We start from the raw sequence: 19,156 nt of genomic DNA on the forward strand, positions 1-19,156 counted from the left end.
TTTTCTCTTCTTCCCCAAACAACAAAGGGGCTCTCGGCCGAGATGGCGCCAGATGATGCCATGAACCTTGCTCCCACCCCCTCTCGAGGCGTTATCTTGAGCAACACGATTCTCTGTCCAGGCGGTTCAGCAGTTTCCTAACTGGGAAGGTGACTTTTGTACGTTCCAGAGGGAACAACAACAGGACGAGCAACCGCTTCTCTCCCCAGCCCGAATTCTCCCATTTTGACAGCTTGGCAGGATTCAGACGTGCGTTGGATCCTTTTACCGTTGTTTCTCAGTATCTTCCTCCTCAAGGAAGTACTACTTTCTGTTCTTGTCCCCCCCGTGTAACGATCCCACCCGTCCTTTTGCTGTGGCTCCTACCCATGATGTCTTCCCAACTGCCGTCAGCGAATGGCGCTGCCACACCCGCGCGGCACTCTGCACGGCACGCACACGGGGCAGCCCTGGCACAGCGGCTCATTCCCGGCCGGACAATATTGGGCCCACACATGGTCGAAAATTCCCCGATCGATGGCTGTTCCCGGAGTTCATCTCTTGTCTTTGACGGGAGCATAATGTCAGCATTATCAAGCTCGGAAACCTCCCCCCTAGTATTCTCTCGTGGGATGTATTTTTCCCCCCTTTGGTTCGCTGTCTGGGATCAGATTACATGCCAAGTTTGGAAGACCAGCAATGGCGGTCGAGGGATATCATGTGTCTTGATATCATCTTTTGGTTGCTGCGCCATCCTACCAGACAATCACAATGGTACCCTACAAGCAACTCCCTTGACAGCTTGCACCACGAATTATCAGGATCACGCCAGCGCAAGAAAAGAACGACGTTGACACCTGCTCGCTAGACTAGCTCCCGTCTTGGGTAGGTCGTAAGGCAGTTTTGATCTTGGCCACCCTCTTCTCACCCACATGGCACCCGCATTCAGCATCGTGTCAAAGTTCTAAGCATGACCTGGTTCCTACCTACCCAGGTTGATATATGAAAAGATCGTGGAGAAGGTCTGACATCTTGTTCGCGATGCCCTTTGCGGAAGGTGGTGATGATTTTGGGACCAATATGTCAACGCCATTACGGGTAACCTCCCTCTCTCTACCTATTCCCAGCCACCAGTCCACAAGCTGATGTTATCTAAGACAGAGATAAATAGACATGTTCATCTCGCTGTTCTTTTTCTGTTGCAAGATCACCATCATCGCTCTCTCTCTCTCTCTCTCTCTCTCTCTGTCCTCATCCTTCTCACTTGTCTACTCGCGAGTTTAACAAATAACAGACTTCAACATGCAGCTCCTCCGGGCCACCACCTGCCTCCTCCTCCCAACCCTGGCGTTGGCCGCTCCTCCTGTCAGGGAGGCACCTCTCCTCACCCCCCGCGGTGCAGCCGCCTCTCAGCTCATCGACGGGAGCTACATCGTCAAGCTCAGAGACGGCAGCAGCGATGCCGTCCTCCAGGGTGCGGTCAAGGGGCTGAGCACCCAGCACCTCTACAAGGCCGGCCGGTTCAAGGGCTTCGCCGCCAAGCTGTCCACTGCGAAGCTGGCTGCCATCCGCAGGCTTCCCGAGGTGTGTCCATCCTACCTTATCCCAGCGGACCGTTTGATTTATGATGCTAAACAAAAGTCCCAGGTCGAATTCGTCGAACAAGACGCCGTGGTCCAGGCATATGATTTCCTCACCCAGGAGGACGTCCCCTGGGGCCTCGCCCGCATCTCCCACCGCAGCCCAGGCCAGACCTCGTACGTCTACGACGAGTCCGCCGGCGAGGGCACCTGCAGCTACATCATCGACACGGGCATCTACGTCAACCACACTGTATGTTTATTTTTCCTTCTCCCCCTTCACTCTCACACCCTCATCAGTTTTCACTAACCCCCCCCCTTCCTTTTCCTCTTGAAGCAATTCACCAACCGCGCCCACTGGCTAGCAAACTTCATCGACACCGACAACACAGACGGCAACGGCCACGGCACCCACGTGGCCGGCACCATCGGCGGCGTCACCTACGGCGTGTCCAAAAAAACAAGCCTCTACGCCGTCAAAGTCCTCCGCGCCTCCGGGTCCGGCACCCTCGCCGCCGTCATCGCGGGCATCGACTTTGTCGCCGCCGACTTTCCCACCCGGGGCTGCCCCAACGGCGCGACGGCCAACCTGTCCCTCGGCGCGTCGAGGAGCACGGCCGTCAACGCCGCCGCCGCCGCCGCCGTCAGGGCCGGGGTTTTCCTCAGCGTCGCGGCCGGCAACAGCGCCGACGACGCCTTCTTCTACAGCCCAGCGAGCGAGGAGACGGTCTGCACCGTTGGGGCGACGGATGAGGGGGATGTGAGGGCTTGGTTTTCGAACTACGGGGAGGGGGTCGACGTTTTTGCGCCCGGGGTCGGGGTGGAGAGCGCGTGGATTGGGGGGCCGAGCGCAACGGTGAGTGAGACCCTTTTTTTTTTTTTTTTTTTTGCATGCATTACCAGGTGGACTGTGGCTGACGAAAGAGAGGTAGAACACCATTTCGGGAACGTCGATGGCGGCGCCGCATGTGGCCGGTTTGGCTTCGTATCTGCTTGCGCTGCTGGGACCAAAGACGCCGGCGGAGCTGTGCGAGTACATTAGGGAGACGTCCACCAACGGCACCATCACGGATCTGCCCACGGGGACCTTCAACGGGATTGCGTTCAACGGAAACCCGGGGGCTTTGTAAACGCGCTGGCGAGTGGTGGATACCGGGATGCGAGTTGGCGGACCATGATGAGGGGAGGCTGCTGGGTGGGTATTTTATGAGAGGCAAGTAGATACGCGATGCTCTGATGTTTTTGTGTTTCCTTTGGATAGATTTCCAGTCTCCGATGCTTTCATTCCCAGGTTCATCCGAATCTGAGGATGTTGGCTTTTTATTAGTTAGTTTCTGTAGCGTTGCTCGACAGTCATTTTGTAATGATAGTACTATCCATACTCACTTGCATATTGTCTCAAATCAAACACTTCGCAAGCAGTCAAGCTTCATTGAACAAGGCATGCATACGCCCAACCATCTCCCAGTAGGTACCTAATAAAGCAAAGACCTAAAACAACATCAAAGAAACACAAACAGTTTCCTATCAAATGCTCAGGGGGTATTCATAGCAGCAACCGCGGCAGCCAACCAGTTCATCAGCCTTTTGTTCCCTCTTTCTCACCACAGTACTTCAGCTTCAGTTCTTCCGAAAAGAAAAAAAGAAAAAAAAATGGTAATTGGTATCATACACACACACACACAACCCCTACCTTCCCACTCTTGTTTGATCAAAACTTTGAATAAAGAAAAAATGCCAGTAGGCCCATCCATTCCCTTCTCACTCATTCCTTACTCCCATTTTCCTTCGTCTTCTCCTCTTCCACCTTCCCCCCACCCTCACCTCCACCGCCATTATTACCACCCCCAAGAAACAAACTCCTAAAATCAGCATTACTTTTCCTCGGCCCACCAAGAGCAACCCCATTCGTCCTCACCCCCAACCCCGGCGCCCCCGTTCCCATGCCCGTCTTCGGCTTCGACCTCCCCAGCACCTGCGGCCGGTTGATACTCGGCGGCGGCGGCATCAGTTGCGCAGCCGTCGGCGGCTTCTTCCCCTGCTTCTCCGGCTCCGGACGCGCACACGGGTCACTCCCCGCCACCTTCTTCTCCCCTTTGCTCTGAAACAGCTCCTCCGGCGTGCCAACACGCAGCTTCTGACCCGCTTCCACCTCTAGCCCGTCGATCACCAGCTGAGCCTTCCCCGCCGACGCGGCATCCTTGTACTCAACAATCGCGCCCCCATGCCGGGCATGCAACGTCAGCTTGACAAACTCCCCCGCCGGTTTGAGCAAATTCCTCACGCGGGCTTCGTTCATCGTGTCAGGAACGCCCAGAATGACAACCTTTCGATCTCTCGCCGCACCGCCGCCGCCGCCAGAAGATACTGTTGATTCGGCAGCTGTTGACGCAGGGGATCCGGCATCCTCGGCGCCCCCCCAGGCTGTCGCCGTCTTCTTCTTCGTTCCCTTTGGCATCGAGAGCTCGACCTTGATTGGATGCTGTCCAAACATGGCCTTATCCAGCAACTTGATGGCCTCCTGCGCCTCCTCCTTGGTCTGCATCACCACAAACGCCGTCCCCAGATGCGGGATCCGCACGCTGACCACCTTGCCAGCCTTGGAAAAGTGACCCTCGACCTCGTCCTCCTTCATGGTGCGGGGGATGTTGATCACGTGCAGCTCTCTCTCCTCTTCCTGCGCCCCTTGCCGGTGCTGCTTGTGTGCTGGGTCGGATATCTTGACCACGAGCCTGCACCTCCCACCCAACGCCTTCCCGTCCAACTTGAGCGCTGTCTCGGCCGAGGCCCGCTCCCGAAAGGTGAGGTAGCAAAACCGCCGCTTCGCGTTTTCCTTGAGGCTGGGGAACCGGATGCTGTGGATCTCGCCGTGGGCCTTGAAGAGGTTGCGGAGGTACTCCTCGTCGGCGTCTGGGGGGTAATTGGTGACAAATAGCGTGCAGTCAATGGCCGGGGTGACTTGGATGATCCGGTCACCAAAGGGTTTGCCATCGCGGATCAACGCTGCTCGCGCATCGTCCGAGTGTCGAAACTCGACCAGGGCAACCGCGTCGTCGTCCCCCTTTTTGAGGTCGATGTTGTTGACGTGGCCGTAATCCCGAAAGAACTGCTTGATCTTGGTTTGGGTGGCGTCAGCAGGCAAGTTCCACATGAAAACCGTGTTGTGCTCTCGATCCCGTTTCACGTCGTCCCCGTTCGTCTCGCTCCTGGGCCGCTTGTTAGCAGCATCGTCTTCGGCCGGGGTCGGCTCTCGCTTGCGCTTGGATCCGGGTGACGCGGAACCGGAAGCATCTGTCATGGGAACGTCTTCGCTCCTGTCCGCTGGCGCTGCTTGCTCCTGGGCTGCTGCGGCTTGCCGGGCTGCCTCGGCGGCCTGCCGTGCTTCCCGTTCTCGGCGCTTCTCGACCCCCTTGCGCGTCTTGTAGATGGTGTCGTGGGCCTCGCGCAGTGTCTCGGCCAGCTCGTAGTCATTGCAGTGCTTGAGGTACACCTGGAGAATCCGTTCGGGCCAGTCAAGAGTCCTAACCTTGAGCGCCCTGGTGAAAACGCGGGTGGCCAAGCTGGGGACCAGCAGACCTTGAGCCTGTGTGTTGGGGGTAGGGCTGCGGAGTTTGGCTCTGTGTGCGGTGAAGACTACCATCTCCCAGAGGTACCAGTTGAGCCAAAAGTCGTAGCTGTTGGCGTGCAGCGGGATTTGCGACAGCTCATCCCAGATAGCACGAGCCCCCTCGATGTCTTCCTTCTTTTCGGTGAGAAACTGGATCAGAATCTTCTCGAGGCGGTAGTCCGGATCGCCCTGGTAGTTTTCGCCGTATTTTCGCTGACCCCAGTGCTTGACATCTTCGAGGGCAGAGGAGAGACCCACTTCGGCAACATCAACAGCCTCTTCGCTGGCCTTGGGGTTCATGGCTGTTCGCTTGAGATAGCCGCACCATGCAGAATACATGTCCAAAACACCCGACATTCCGTCTCTGTCAAGCTGGGGACTGTTGGTGGCGGCGTGCTTGATGCGTTCGACGTCGGCAAAGGTTAGCGCAGCCTCCTCGGCAGCCAAGATGTACCGAGCCCACACAGGACCCGCCCAGGGAATGTGATGCACGGCGCGACGGAGAACGTCGAGCATGTTTGGGACCAGATTGGCCGAGACACGGGCACGGCCTGCCTTGAGGTCCGACTGGGAGGTCGACACCAGCGTGATAAAGTTGAGCCATGTAGTGTCGTCCGACGCCAGCACGCCTGTCAGCGCCCTCGAAAAGAGGCCGAGACAAATCTTGAAGTTGTCCAGCGCGTCCCGCTTGCCCTTGTGCTGCTTGATCTCCCAGTCAATGTACTCTAGCATCTCCGCACGTACCGCTGCCGTGTCTCCAGACTTGACGGCCAGCGACAGCTTGGTCTCGAAGGGGTCGCGCAGCGCATACAAGCGCTTCGCATTCTTGGCGCTCCTCGTGATCTGCTCCATCTCGCTCTCGTAGGCCTGGCGGTTGTACTCGGATAGGAAAGTGGAAAACATCTGGGATGTCCTGTCCCAGGTTGCGTGCGGGACCGTCAGCCGATTGCGGAACAGCTGGGTGATTCTGCGAACACCAGCCTCGGTCACGGTCCGCCTCAGCAGCTCCATCTCGAGCGAGATCCAGCGGTCCCAGAGTTCGTTGCTGTCGGACAGGCGGTACTGGACAGCCTCGTAGCCCCGCTGCCAGAGGTTGAGGGCGGCATCGATGGTGAATATGGAACGTCCGACCTCCTGCTCTTCTGGGGACCAGCCGGCGTCGCTAACAGGTTGACAGTCGTTGTAGAGCGACCAAAAGTACTCGCAGTAGGCCATCCAGACCTTGATGCTCCCGGGCTCGGCCGACACGGCATCGTTGAAGCACTCAATCACGCGCACGCGTGCCTCGAGGTCGGTGGCTTCGCGCAGCTGGTGGTCGACATAGTCGACCCAATTGTCCTCCCCCACCGGGCTCGCCATTATGCCTGCTTTCTTCGAAGAGGCCGTGTCATTGGATGTCGGAGAGACCCGTCGCCGCTTGTGAAGCTGCGATGTGGTTGTACGTTGGACGGGAGCAGAGAAGACGGCCGTCGCTGGTTTTTTTCTTCCTTTTCTCGCAAACGGCTGGCTAGCTGGCTGGCTGGCAGACTGACTGACTTTCTGGCTGGCGCGGAAAAAGAACTGGCTAGGTGCTCGTTTGGGAACCTTCGGAAAGGACTGGGACTCGAGGTTAGTTTGTTTGCGGCGGTAGCAGACGACGATGCGACAATGCGACAGGTGCGACAGATGCGATAGACGGAATCGGGTGCTCTTCTTCTTTCTTTCTGTCACAGATGGGAGTCGCAGCAGTGGTTGTCGATGGATGGGGGGAGTGGCAGCGGACGTGGCACCCTGGGAAATACAAATTCCGCGGGCTTTGACCCCACCCGGGGGCCTGGACTACGGGCTTGGGGCCTCCACCCGCCAAGGCCCCTTCTGCCAACAACCGCGTTTTTCCACCCAGAGCAGCAGCACCGACCTCACTAAAAGCATCCTTCATCTCTCTGTTGACAGACTGACTGACTGACTGACTAAACTGCCTATTAGATAAGCTATAATAAATACCTGGTTGGATACTCTACAATCTATGTCCCCATCCCGACAGTCTGGGTTCACGTGTGGCCGTGGGCCTGGCTCCCGTCTGGGTAGTGCAAAGCGCCATGCAAAATACCATAAAAACTTAAAAAAAAAAATAGGAAGATGGGACGGCGGGGTGCCGGGACCGACTCCATGTTTGACATTTGGATGTATCCAGGTGTCTTCTGTATTTACACTACTAAAAGAGAAAAAGGACCCTGGATTCAAGTACCTAATTTTTACCTACCGTTGGTGAAAAAGCCAGACAGGCAGAGACACGGCCGGACAGATTCATCCGCCCTGTGGTTTCTAATGGTTCTTGTGGTGCTTCCCATCTCACGGCCGCTCGTCATTGTCAGGCCGCCGAGACTTGGGGGTCTCCGCTGATCCATGTAGATCACGACTGAGGCTGGCCAATCACAGCATCCCCTTCCTCCGTCCCGCAGGACCCTGACCAACCCTGACCACCAGCCACGGAGTGCCATTCGCGACCACGAGCCTGCCGAGTGATTTTACAGCTTGTTTTGTTTTTCAGCTGTTGCCCTGCCTCTTTTTTTGTGTAGGCTGTCAGGCTGTCAGGCTATCAGGCTGTGCCATCAGACTGAGGACCGTCTTTGGTGATTCCAGGCCCGTCTGTCTCAGTCATCCGCCTGCACGGGACCTATGACGTAGTGGCGCATCTGCAGGGTGCCATCAGGGACTCGTCAAAGTGCCGTCATATCCGATCGAGCAAAGCGTTCTAGGCCCCCCAGCGAACACCCCGCACAAAAGTCGCGCCATGCCGCTGACCAATCACCGACCGCCATTTGACGAGGCTGTCTTGCTGAAAACACGCCCAATCATGTGTAACATTATGTCTATCACAAGTGTACCAGTCAAAACTGAGGTCCATATATTTCTCAATCAGACAGAGAATGCTGTTCTTGAGAAGTTGTGTCCAAATACGGGATAATACGCAACTTGCAGTGGAAGAAATACTTGAGCGACTGCTACAATAATCACTGAGCTCAAGTCAACGCGACGGTCGACCTGACCTACCTTTCGAGCGCCTGATGGATCAGAACTCCCTCGCGACTCTTACCAGCAAACAGACATCGCATTCCGTTGGCAATCAATCTATCTACCCACTCTTCAAATTCCCCTTCTTTTGCAAGTCTCACGGTTCTAATCTTCCTGACTCTGTCACCCCAGCCCCACCATCTCCAAGCATGGCAACTGACGATCTTCAGATTCTCCATCCAGACTCGGCCAGAGTTCGCTTGAACTCTCGTGGCTTTGTCAAGATCGAAAGAGTCACTCAGAGCACCACCGAACCAGCGACCGACGTCCCTTGGTTAACGACTACTGGCCCGCCGACTGAAGAGATCTATCTTGCCAGAGTCACTGCCGGCAATCTCGAAGAGCTTGCCACGGCTCTTCGATGCCAACGAGACGGCGACACTCAGTTGTACGAAGTTGCTATCAGAGCTCTCCCCGCCAGCAGTTCCTCGTCGGTTGTCGCCCCCACGCCTTCTCAAACTCCCGAGTACTCGATCAACAGTGCAGAACACTGCGAGAATGATGACTCTATTGACAGCGATGAGCTCCTCGTCACAAGCCTGCGGCAGAAGTTGCGTAAAAAGAAGAGGGGTAAGTAGATGTCTTGTCAAAATGAGTGGCAATACATCAAGCCAGCTTGTTTTGTATCTGCAACTAACTGGTTGTCCTGTCAATACAGCACATAAAGCAACTTCCACTTCTCAAAGACAGCAGCACTCTCGCAGCTCTCACACCATCTCTTTCCCTCAGCCTCAAGCTCTTGGGTCCAAGGACAGCCCAAGCCTCTTCTTCCACTGGTCTCACGCCGAAGATCAGAAAGCCCGCAGGCAAGCCAGAGCTGCTCGGATCGCCGCCTTGGTGTTGCAGACTCAACGGCGGCGCAGATCAAACAGATCGCGACGTTGAACACTAGTAGATTTAAAAATCACTTCGGGCTGAGTGATGAGAAATGTTGGGGGAGATCTGAGAAGCATGCTAAACTATAGAGCAAGGACTGGCGATGTACGGTACCACTTGTACTCAGAGATGCCATCTGGGGATCGGCCATAGCGAGCTCTCAGATTCTATAATAAAAGCATTGATAAGAACCCTCATTTGGAAAAGTTCAAGTTCGTCTTTGAGCCCCAGCTTTATTCAGAACCTCAGTGCCTGGTATATCAGGATCGTGTTAGTAATTCCAACTTTCCCTTTCTGTTGCCGAGCTCGAGGAATTCACCCGTCTCAAAATCCCTTGAACACCAACAACATCACTGGAAGTAAGAAATCGCAACCTCCAACTGTTCAACCTCCTCTTCCCCTCCGCAGCCACCCACCCTCCCAGCAACAAACAGCCCACTCCCCAATGCCACAATACAATACCACCATAAACAAGCCAGCCGCATCTATGTTCCCGTTGTACAAAATTCAACTTTCAAACCTACAGAATTCCAAATTCAACCACACCTCGCATGGATGATTAAACACACACACCCCCCCAAGACAAAAACGCCCAACCTCATCACATCACTCATTGTCAAAAAGTCCAGACAGACTATCCCATCCATCCATTCGTTCCTGCCTTCCCCCCTCTCCCTAATCTATCCAATCATTTATTACAGGCGGGGGGTGCGCACCTAGTATCTAGCAGCACCTCTTATGAAAAGAAAACATGCCCCTGCAGCAGTTGCACCCAATGGTGAACCCGCCCCCGCGGAGGTTGAGCTGCCCGTCGTCACCATCGTCGCCGTCTTGTGTCATTTGGGGTGCAGGGTGGGATTTCTGGTAGGTCAGGCCAGGTTACATTGTCAGCGAGGGAGGGAGGGAGGAAAGGCTACAGAAACAAAAACATACGGGTTGGTCGGTGATGATTTGTTTGTTTGGCGGTGCTGCTGCTGACATTTGCATGGCTTGCGGGGTGGGGGGTTGATTGTTATGGGTGGAGGGCATTTTGACGGTGAAAGATGGAAGGATGAGGGGAGAAGAAAAGTGGGAAAGGGTTGTGGTATAAAAAAACAAAACCTAGAAGGTGAGATGGTGGAGTAGGTCGGTGTGTGTTGAGGGTGTCGTCAGCGTGGGCAGGCGGGGAGGAGGAGAAAAACCAGGGAAACCCGATGGCGGTAGTTGTTGAAATAAAGTTGGGTAGGGAGGAGGGGGAAGTGGGAAAAAAATAAAAAGGTCGGTCTGGACCGGCGATTGGGGAGGGAGGTCAGCCAATGAAGAAAGATATAAACTGGGTGATCACCGATGGTGAGACAGGCACAACAGGCACGGGGGGAGGGGCGGTGCGTGGTGAGATGTGATTGGTTACGACACAAGAAGAGGGGGGCTGGCTGGACTTGAAAAGAGGATGGGCGGGGCATATCATTGGTATGTAAGAAAATATCCTTGGCAATTTCTCTTTCCTTTCTTTCAATGGCTGTTTGACTGGAACATGATAACGACCGACGCCTACTACGACCTCTGGCAGTATCCGTACGTGTATGCTTCCACCTACCACCCACCCAGCACACCCAACCTCCTCCCACACACAGTCCAGATCTTTTACTCCTCGCCTAAGACAATAGGTAGTCAGTCCGCAAAATTCTTCCTCTCGCAACCCTCTTTTTTCGCGGGCTCACTATGCCTTGGGCTTCGTACACTTTTGCCACTGCAAGTAATGCTTCTGCACAAACTTGAGATCCGTCGAGTCGACCTATAAAAATCGGGTATTCCGAATCAACATGGGATTCTCTCTCTTTGTTTTGAACAAAAACAACAACCCCCTCTTCCACCTTGTCATCAAGTTCTGGTAACAAAAAAAAAAAAAAAAAAAAAAAAAAAAGAGGAAATCACTCGGTGCATCTCCGCCACCTTGTCCTGATCTTCTCGAGTCTTCTTACCGTAAGGAGGGCGGGCTTGACCGCGTCCATGGGCGACAGCCGCACCTCGGAGTTGATGTTGAGGAGCCCCTCCAGCCCGCAGGGGGACCAGACGGTCGACTCGACGCCAAAGGTGTCCGTCTTGAGGTAGTTGTCGTCGTAGGGGCCCTTGAGCGTGAGGGTCGAGGTGATCTGCGGGTGGTGGTGTTGATGGTTAGCATCGATCTCGGTTCGTTCGTGAGCAGAGTATGAGGGGCCTGACTGACCTGCTTGGAGTCGCCCGAGAAGTAGTAGGTGGCTTTGCAGGTGCCCGTGTCTCCGGCGGGGATCTGAGCGTACCCGCGGTAGTCGGCCTTGAAGACGGAGAACTGGTAGCCCTGGGGGTACTTGATCTTGACGTTGAGCTGGCAGTTCTTGCGGTAGTTGGACGCGCTGATGCCCTGCCCGGCTTGCGCAACAAAGTTGGCGTACAGCAGCGTGATGGTGGTCAGGTCAGAAGAGAGCTGGCCCGAGACAGTACCAGCAGGGCAACCGGAGCCGGCAAAGGCGAGGCCAACGATGGAAACCTCATGGCCAGACGGGGTGTCGGCGAGGGGATCAACGAGAACCGGAGAGGCCGTGGCAAGGCCAGCCACGAGGGGGAGAATGGAGAGCTTCATCGTGAGTTGTTCTGAAGGTTAGATGGCGCGATGGTTGGTGATGATGAAGCCGAGATGATTCTGAGGAGGATTGAAACAGCCTTCTTATACCCCGAATCTTTAAGTGTTCTCATCCATAAGCTTCTGTTGCTATTTTCGTCGCCATCAAGACCGCTCCAGATCGGCCGAGACGATGCCCTCACTCTATTGCGGAATTACGGCGTCACCTTCCACGAGATCAGCAGTCATGAGACCGAGCTGCTACTGGTGCGGCTTAAAGTCCGTTCTCGTCTGTTGCCCATTTCTCAAGGAGCAAGAGGCTGTGGCGTTCGAGACAGACCACGGCTGGCCTGTCGACATATGAGCTCTATATGAATGCTTAGCATTCCCGGCTTGTTGGAAAGGGTGGGAAGGGCGTCTTAATCTACGGCAACACCTTATTCTTCCCTTTGCTGCTATTTTTGAGGCCTCAATCTCTAACCTGCCGCGGCAGGATGTAGGTCAGCACCTTCACTCTAAATTAAAGACACTCGGAAGCCGCCGAATGCTCTTTTGCTGTTACTTGTCAGTCACTAAAAGTTGCACAAGTCCAGGCTTTTGTCATTTATCACTGCAGCTGTCCCCACACTCCCTTTGGCGGGTTGAAATTCCATCAATAGACAGCTCAGGAGTTCTGCGTCTCAGACCAACACCGTCCCTTCCGGCGAGAGAGGCGGCAAGGAAGTGCAAAGCGACAGACCACCAACACGTGAGAGGGTCTACGGCGAGCCAGAACAGACCCAGACCCAGACCCAGACCCAGGGAACTGGCTAATAGGGGTCGATGATCATATTACCGCCGAGACAGACACGGCAGAGAAGCGAGAATCCGGGGCACCCTCACCAGCTGAGCGACTGTGTGAGAAATAGGCTAAACAAGATAAACATGCTTTCTGACATGGCATATGCAATCTCGTGTTCTCACAGGCCAATCAATGTTATCAGATCCGGGATCCCAAATGGTTTCGGGAGTTCTCGGTAAGATCGAAGCCTCTTCAACTGTACAGGCTCCCTAAGAAACTCGGAGCTTTTTCGATGAGCTAACAGCATCCGCCAGATACACACAAGATTGGATATTTCTTCCACTGACTGATGGTTATCACCGAGTCGTTAGATCTCAAAGATCGCATCAATATCAGATACCTATCCTCAAACATCACCTCCACCATGGTCTCTACCACAAGCTCATATCTACATTGGCAGTTAGCAATATTGACCTCGATCCATCAAACATGTGTTCCATCTCTTTGAGCTGCAAATTCCATCCTTCCACACACCACTCTTCTTCCACCTGCCACACGATCAAGAACAAAGCATTCAGAAGTGTCGTAAAAACCCAGCCCCCTCCCCCAGAGCTAATCTGATAAATCGATCTTCCCCCGCAGTCTATTCATCGACACCCCCATCACAAGCAAACACCACCATCTCTGACCTTTCCATTCCTACCAGCCTACCCCATCTTTTTTGATGCCCATTCTGATCGCTACCTCATGTTTCACCTAGATGACGCCTATCATAGCGTTACCCGAGGGAGTCGTGGACTGCTAAAAGAAGAGACGTACCATCACTACACGTTAGAACTCCCAGAAAAAGAGGGAGGAGGTAAAGGTAACAAGGGCAGGGTGATTCTTGCATCGATTCTCGATATCTTTGATTGGATACCATCGAGGTTCCAATTCTGAACGTAAATGCTTTCATCTTGAGGAGAGAGGACCGTCTAAAAAATCAGCATGAAGGGCAGAGAGAGCAGGCAGATGTACACCACCTTTCCCAGACTTCAAACCGCGGGAGAGCAATCGTAGAGTGAATCTGGCTTGGCCATACTGACTTGACCCACCTCACACCCACATGACATCTTGTCTTTATCCCGCTACCTTTACACATGCTACACCCATAATACACAACTCCTCCCCAGATCTACCCAATCCCAACCCATCCCAACTCAATCCAGATCCTACCTCAACTCCTTCCCCCCAGCAACACCACCACCACCCTTCTCCCTCTCCCTCTCCCTCACCTCCCACGCCAGCCCAAAAATCCTCTGCCAAACCTCCAACCACCTCTCCTGCTGCGCCGTCACCAACCTCCCCGGACTCTTAAAACACCTCGCCAGCATCTCTCTGAGCCTCGCCCTCAGCACCTTCATAACCAACATGGTCTTCCAATCCGGCACCGCAAACCTCGCCCGGTTCCCATCCAGCACCAAAACCCCCGAGTACAAATCCGCGCGGACATCCCCACAAAGCAGCGCAACAGCAAACGGGTCCACAGCCGTCGTCTCGTGAGCGTTCAAGAACCTAAAAACAACAAACAAACACAGTTAGCAAAAGAGGTCCCCAACCACCCCCCCAGAAAAGAAGAAATGAAAAGAAAGAAAAAGCACATACTGCTTGTTCTGCATAATATGATAATAACTCATCCACTTCATCTCCCCATTCCCACCCCCCTTATTCACACTGCTAGGATGCAGCTGGATCGCCTGGTTGTTCCCCACGTTCCTCCACCCCTTCCCCTCCCTCACCAGCAGCTTGGGGTAAAAGCTCCACGCGATCACGCTCTGCGCCACAACCTCATTGTCGCTGTTGCCGTCCACCCTCTTCGGTATCTCAAAAAACACCTGCCCGCTCCTCCTCCTCCGCCCGCCAAACCGCAGCCGGTTGTGCGCCTGCCTCTCCTCGGCCGTCAGCTGCAAGAAGCCAGAGTCCACCACCGAAGTGATGAGCTGGCCCTTGAGGTCCTCAATGTTGGCCAGCGTCTGCGGCGACAAAAAGTTCTTGCGGCAGAACTGGTACTCTGCCCCGCTGCTCGCCGAAGACTGGCAGACACGCTTCCAGGCCGAGTAGGCGTTGTAGACGGTCAACAGGTCCGAGTCGCCCTTGCGGAAGCCGCGGCGGACAGTGTCGGCTTGGCTGCGCTGGCCAAAGGGGGCGATAAAGGGGGATTTGGACGACAGGATCGCCGCCACCGTGACGGTCATGTCGAGGCACTTGAAGATGGAGCCCAGCAGGATCAGTTTCCCGAGGAAGACATCAAGAGGTAGACGGGCAAGCTGCAGACCGAGCGGTGTCAGCTCCTCAGACGAGGCCGTCAAGGCACGAACATCCACCAAGGCATCGATAGCCCTCCGAATGTTCTTTGCTGAAGGGGGATCTAACGCCTCGCCCAACGTCTCCTCGATCCCACCGATCTTGCACGTCTTGACCCGAATCGCAAGCTCCTGCAGCGACAGCCGCAGCATCTCGGGGGTCTGCTGATCACTCATGATATTGTCGTGGCGGTACTTGGTAAACATGTGGAAACACAGACCCTCCTGCACACGACCAGCACGACCGCGACGCTGCTTCGCGTTGGCGCGAGAGATGAACGTGTCAATCAGACGGGAAAGCTGCCGTCTCTCGTCGAAGCGCATCTCGCGATGCTTGCCCGTGTCAATGACACACGTCACATCAGGGATCGTGATACCCGTCTCGGCAATATTGGTCGCCAGGACAATCTTGCGAACACCCGGCGGCGGCACCAAAAACGCCGCCTCCTGCTCCTCCGTGGCAATAGACGAGTGCAAGGGGTAAACCAGCCAATTCTCCGCAAAGAACTTATCACCCAGCAGCATGTCGTTGAGGGTGCGAATCTCGGCAATACCCGGTAAAAAGACCAAGATGGCCTTGCTGAAATTCGTGTAATTCGGATCCACCGCAATCCTCGAGATCAGCTGAAGCACCAGGTCAAAGTCGATCTGATACTCGTCCATCGCCGCCAGGGTATTGCGGGTACGGGGCGAGTACTGCCGGAGCGCTTTGATGAGTTCAGGTTTGGACGAGTTGTCAATCTCAGCCTCGACATCATCATCCAAATCGGTGAACTTCTCCTTTGCCGGTCTCGTGTCAAGCGAATACCCAGTCAACTCGACGGCATCTTCCAGATACGCAACACTAACCGGGAACGTCCGGCCAGGAACGGTAAGAACCGGCGCGCCGCTCAGGTACTTGGAGAACCGCTCAGCATCCACCGTGGCCGACATGAGCACCACCTTGAGGTCCTTTCTTCGAATCAGCAGCTTCTTCAACACAATCAAGAGGAAATCGCTGTCGATGGAACGCTCATGGACCTCATCAAGGACCAGATGCGTGATCTCTTGAAGGTCGTTGGAGCTCTCGAGCATGCGCATGACTATACCAGTCGTGGCATACACAAGCCGCGTCTCCCGGCAAGTGTTGGACTCGAGACGGATCGAGTAACCGACCAAGGACCGAGATGTTCCCAAATCGCCCTTGTTCTCTCCCAGCTCCTCACTGACGCGCTTGGCCAGCGAGAGGGCCGAGATACGACGAGGCTCTGTGCAGTAAATCTTGCACGGCCTGCCCTTCATGAGCTGGTCTTCGAGAAGAAACGAGGGGACCTGCGTGCTTTTGCCGCAACCAGTCTCACCACACACAATCACCACCTGATTCTGCTCGACGGCGTTGACCACTTGCTCTCGGAACTGCCACATGGGCAGCTGTACTCTTGACTGCAGCATAACTTGAAACCGAGGGGTTTGTGCTTTTTGCAACCAGATATTTCGATAATACTCGGGATCAAATGATTGTCGCTTGACCCGTTCATTGTCGGACTGATCCGAGTCCGTCAGGTTCTTGTTCTGGCCACGCCCCTTGAAGCCCTGAATCAAGACACCATCCTCCAGTTCCTGCTCCATTCTAGTGCGAACCATATCCCGGAGATGTCTGAGGGCGTCGCGGTCCAGCCCGTCCGCCTTGTTCTTCTTGGCCTCGGCCATTTCTGACCAGAGATCCTTCCAAGTGGCAGGCAGCCGGAGGGCCACCTTTTCCTCCTTGCCCGAGGATCCAAAGATGCAAAACAGGGCGGTTGTGGCAATGTAGGCTTCAGACTGTTTCAAGTCGGAAGTAGAGATGGAGATCATCTTGTAGACAAACTGCGTTGGCGACATAAAGACCTCAATCTCGGTGCTTTCAGGCGGAGGAGGGATTTCTTGAGGTTTGGACCAGACAATCTTGACGGCATGTCGGTTCGCAAAGGCAATATCGGAGAGAACATGGTATGATATCCTCACAGATGAGTCCCTCGAGCGGCACGCCTCCTCCAGAATCCGTATTGGGCTCACGCCAGTCCACTTCCCAAAGTCCCTGATGGTTACTTTCGAGCCATCTGCGCCGTTCATGACAGTGTTGGACTTTCCAGTCAGTGGGTCAACCTCATTCACTGGTAAGCTAGCAAAGAGATCGGCCAGAGCACCGTCCTCGTCATCATCCTGTTCGGCCAGAATCTCAGCGGCAATACGTTCCGCTTCTTCGTTGATATCGTCTGACTCGGCTGTTGGCGCAGGAGCGGGTTTCTCCTCGGCCTGTTTCTTCTTTGCCTCCGCCTTGGCTGTCGCGTAGTCTTTTTCGAGAGCAATTTTCTTGTCTCTCCATTGCTGCTCGGCCACATACTTGTCAAAGAGCACATCCTTTTCGATCCTGTCGAGCTTGGCCAAGCAAAGAGCCTCTTCTGGGTCCGCCACAGTGTTTCCCTTGGCACCACCCTTGCCTTTGGCCACATCTTGCCGCGGGCGCCGAATCTCGAACAGTTTCTCCTGTGTCTCGAGGTACAAGGGCAGCAGTTGGTCAGGCTCGATATCCACATCGTATGTTACGTTCGATTTCTTGGGCGACGGTTGACGGGATCGATCAGGTGCACCATTCTTGCCCTTTTGTCCGCGGCGGGGTTCGAGGTCAAAGGGCGTGGTCGCGCCAGAAGGCAGGGGAGAATCAGCGCTGATGTCTGTGAGAAAATTAGTGTGAACAATATGGTAACCTAAAGATAACGGTACATGGGCAAGGAACATACCTCCTTGCGCCTTGCCCGAGCCTGGTTTCCGTCCACTGTAGTCTGGCAGCTCGGCCTTGGAGCATTCCCTGGCCAGCCAGTCTAAAATCTCCTCCAGACCCCAGATAGAATCACTCTTGACATTGGGCGAGATGTTTGGCGCAATATCGAGAGCGAATTGGAGCGCGGGCTGTACTCTATCCTTGGGAAAGTCGGTGTTCTCCAATGTTTGCTGGAGGGTCCATAGCTTGATGATGAGGTCTTCCTCAGGAGGTAGTCTACTAGTTGCGCCCTCTGATGTGACGCTCGACGCAGCGAATCGGGCCTCTGCTTGAATCAAATCTAGAACATGGTCCATCAGCTCTTGGGGAAGCCATTTCTTGGTGTTGATGGTCTCGGCCTGTCCCCGCAGGATCCGTCTGTCTGTCTCGAGGCGGGTCTTGATTCTCTGGGCATCTCTTCTGACTTTGGCCGCGTATTTGTCCACCAATATTTGCAAAGCCGACTCCTCCAACTGGCGCTCGAATTCTTCGGGACTGAGTTCCTTCACTTTGGGTGCGTTGGTCGTGTTGGTGGTGCCGGCGGCTTGCGGGGCATCTTTTGCGTCGGCGGCTGGCGGGGCGGCGGCATCGTCACCTTTGCCGGCCGGGGTGTCGGCGGCAGCTTCGGCGGGGTCTGCTCTGGGCTTGGATGCAATGGAAGTGGTCGCAAAGCCGCGAGCCGGGTTCGCGGCCGGCTTCTTTGTCTTCTTCTTGCCGGCCATGCTGTAAGTATGGGGTGCTGTGGGAAAGAAGTTGCGAGGAAAACACAGCAAAGCGAGAGGACGGCCGGCGATATTATGGGATGTTGGCGCTGACTGACACTGAGGACGGCCCTGAAATTTCTCGACTCAGCCTGCTTGATTAACGGGCAAAACACGACCGCCTGCCAGATTCAGGTGGAGCACCCCACCGCTGCGATGGGGTCGCTATTCCAGCTGGGCATTCCGGCCAGCGCGGCGGAGGGACAAGAGTCGTGGTTTGCCCTGAGCTGTGGTAGTCGCTGTCGCAAATTGACCGGGCCTCAAGGGTTTCAGGTAGCAAAGGTAAAGTAAGTAGGTGGCGATTCGGGAGAGACGTTTGAAGCTTGGAAACAGCGGGTTTGAAGCTCGAGAATGGGTCAATCGTTGTTCTGATTGCGCAAAAGGAGTGCTATTGAGTCGCAAAGGGTACCTACCTACATAGCTGTAGGTTCGAAGTGGGCAAAAAAAATGAAGCTCCCAAGCAAATGTGAGACAGCTCTGCCGCCGTTGGATCGTTGGATAAGGGCGGGGTGCGGGGCAGTTTGAAGAATTCCGGGCACTCATGCACTGTGTCCAGCGTAATAATACTGATAGAAAGCACAGTGCCAATAATTACCAGGCAGCTTGGGTGTGGCAGCTGCAGAGCAGCCCACTTCGGGCGAAATGTGAGTCGTCGCCGAAAAACAGTCTGTGAGGTGGACAGTGACAGTTCAGGGACAGCCTTCTGGAAGCAACATATCACGGCCAGCGTCTTCATTTTTCCTCTCCAATCTCTCCAAAATCGACTGCGGGACTGGGCCGCCCGACCATGTCATTATACGACCCATTACTTGAACACCA

The 19,156-nt window shown here is 54.8% G+C and overlaps 7 protein-coding genes across 7 annotated transcripts; 3 read left to right on the top strand and 4 right to left on the bottom strand.

The window, feature by feature from the left end:
* QC762_400600 (uncharacterized protein) lies at positions 1-3,123 on the top strand. The gene is made up of 6 exons (XM_062889513.1): positions 1-795; positions 848-1,077; positions 1,137-1,563; positions 1,627-1,812; positions 1,897-2,415; positions 2,492-3,123. The coding sequence occupies exons 3-6, from the start codon at positions 1,282-1,284 to the stop codon at positions 2,687-2,689; spliced, it is 1,185 nt and encodes a 394-aa protein (XP_062743015.1). The 5' UTR covers positions 1-795; positions 848-1,077; positions 1,137-1,281; the 3' UTR covers positions 2,690-3,123.
* Positions 3,124-3,324: 201 nt separating this feature from the next.
* On the bottom strand, positions 3,325-6,525 carry PRP24 (Splicing factor; the record flags this gene model as incomplete). The annotated part of the gene is made up of 1 exon (XM_062889514.1): positions 3,325-6,525. The coding sequence occupies one exon, from the start codon at positions 6,523-6,525 to the stop codon at positions 3,325-3,327; it is 3,201 nt and encodes a 1,066-aa protein (XP_062743016.1).
* Positions 6,526-8,064: 1,539 nt separating this feature from the next.
* Positions 8,065-9,105, top strand: QC762_400615 (uncharacterized protein; the record flags this gene model as incomplete). The annotated part of the gene is made up of 2 exons (XM_062889515.1): positions 8,065-8,790; positions 8,879-9,105. Exons 1-2 carry the CDS (start codon positions 8,214-8,216, stop codon positions 9,103-9,105), a joined length of 804 nt encoding a protein of 267 aa, XP_062743017.1. The 5' UTR covers positions 8,065-8,213.
* On the bottom strand, positions 8,660-10,125 carry QC762_400618 (uncharacterized protein; the record flags this gene model as incomplete). Its single annotated transcript, XM_062889516.1, has 3 exons — positions 8,660-9,348; positions 9,416-9,957; positions 10,030-10,125. 2 exons carry the CDS (start codon positions 10,123-10,125, stop codon positions 9,820-9,822), a joined length of 234 nt encoding a protein of 77 aa, XP_062743018.1. The 3' UTR covers positions 8,660-9,348; positions 9,416-9,819.
* Positions 10,126-10,719: 594 nt separating this feature from the next.
* QC762_400620 (uncharacterized protein) lies at positions 10,720-11,768 on the bottom strand (the record flags this gene model as incomplete). Its single annotated transcript, XM_062889517.1, has 4 exons — positions 11,303-11,768; positions 11,058-11,228; positions 10,816-10,870; positions 10,720-10,730 (listed from the first exon to the last, which is right to left on the bottom strand). Exons 1-4 carry the CDS (start codon positions 11,693-11,695, stop codon positions 10,720-10,722), a joined length of 630 nt encoding a protein of 209 aa, XP_062743019.1. The 5' UTR covers positions 11,696-11,768.
* Positions 11,769-12,702: 934 nt separating this feature from the next.
* QC762_400630 (uncharacterized protein) lies at positions 12,703-18,783 on the bottom strand. The gene is made up of 3 exons (XM_062889518.1): positions 17,557-18,783; positions 14,100-17,490; positions 12,703-14,009 (listed from the first exon to the last, which is right to left on the bottom strand). Exons 1-3 carry the CDS (start codon positions 18,296-18,298, stop codon positions 13,667-13,669), a joined length of 4,476 nt encoding a protein of 1,491 aa, XP_062743020.1. The 5' UTR covers positions 18,299-18,783; the 3' UTR covers positions 12,703-13,666.
* Positions 18,784-18,878: 95 nt separating this feature from the next.
* On the top strand, positions 18,879-19,150 carry QC762_0061480 (uncharacterized protein; the record flags this gene model as incomplete). The annotated part of the gene is made up of 2 exons (XM_062883608.1): positions 18,879-18,981; positions 19,065-19,150. The coding sequence occupies 2 exons, from the start codon at positions 18,879-18,881 to the stop codon at positions 19,148-19,150; spliced, it is 189 nt and encodes a 62-aa protein (XP_062743021.1).
* Positions 19,151-19,156: the final 6 nt, after the last annotated feature.

Source organism: Podospora pseudocomata, chromosome 4 (assembly GCF_035222375.1).
Source record: "Podospora pseudocomata strain CBS 415.72m chromosome 4, whole genome shotgun sequence".
NCBI lineage: Eukaryota > Fungi > Ascomycota > Sordariomycetes > Sordariales > Podosporaceae > Podospora > Podospora pseudocomata.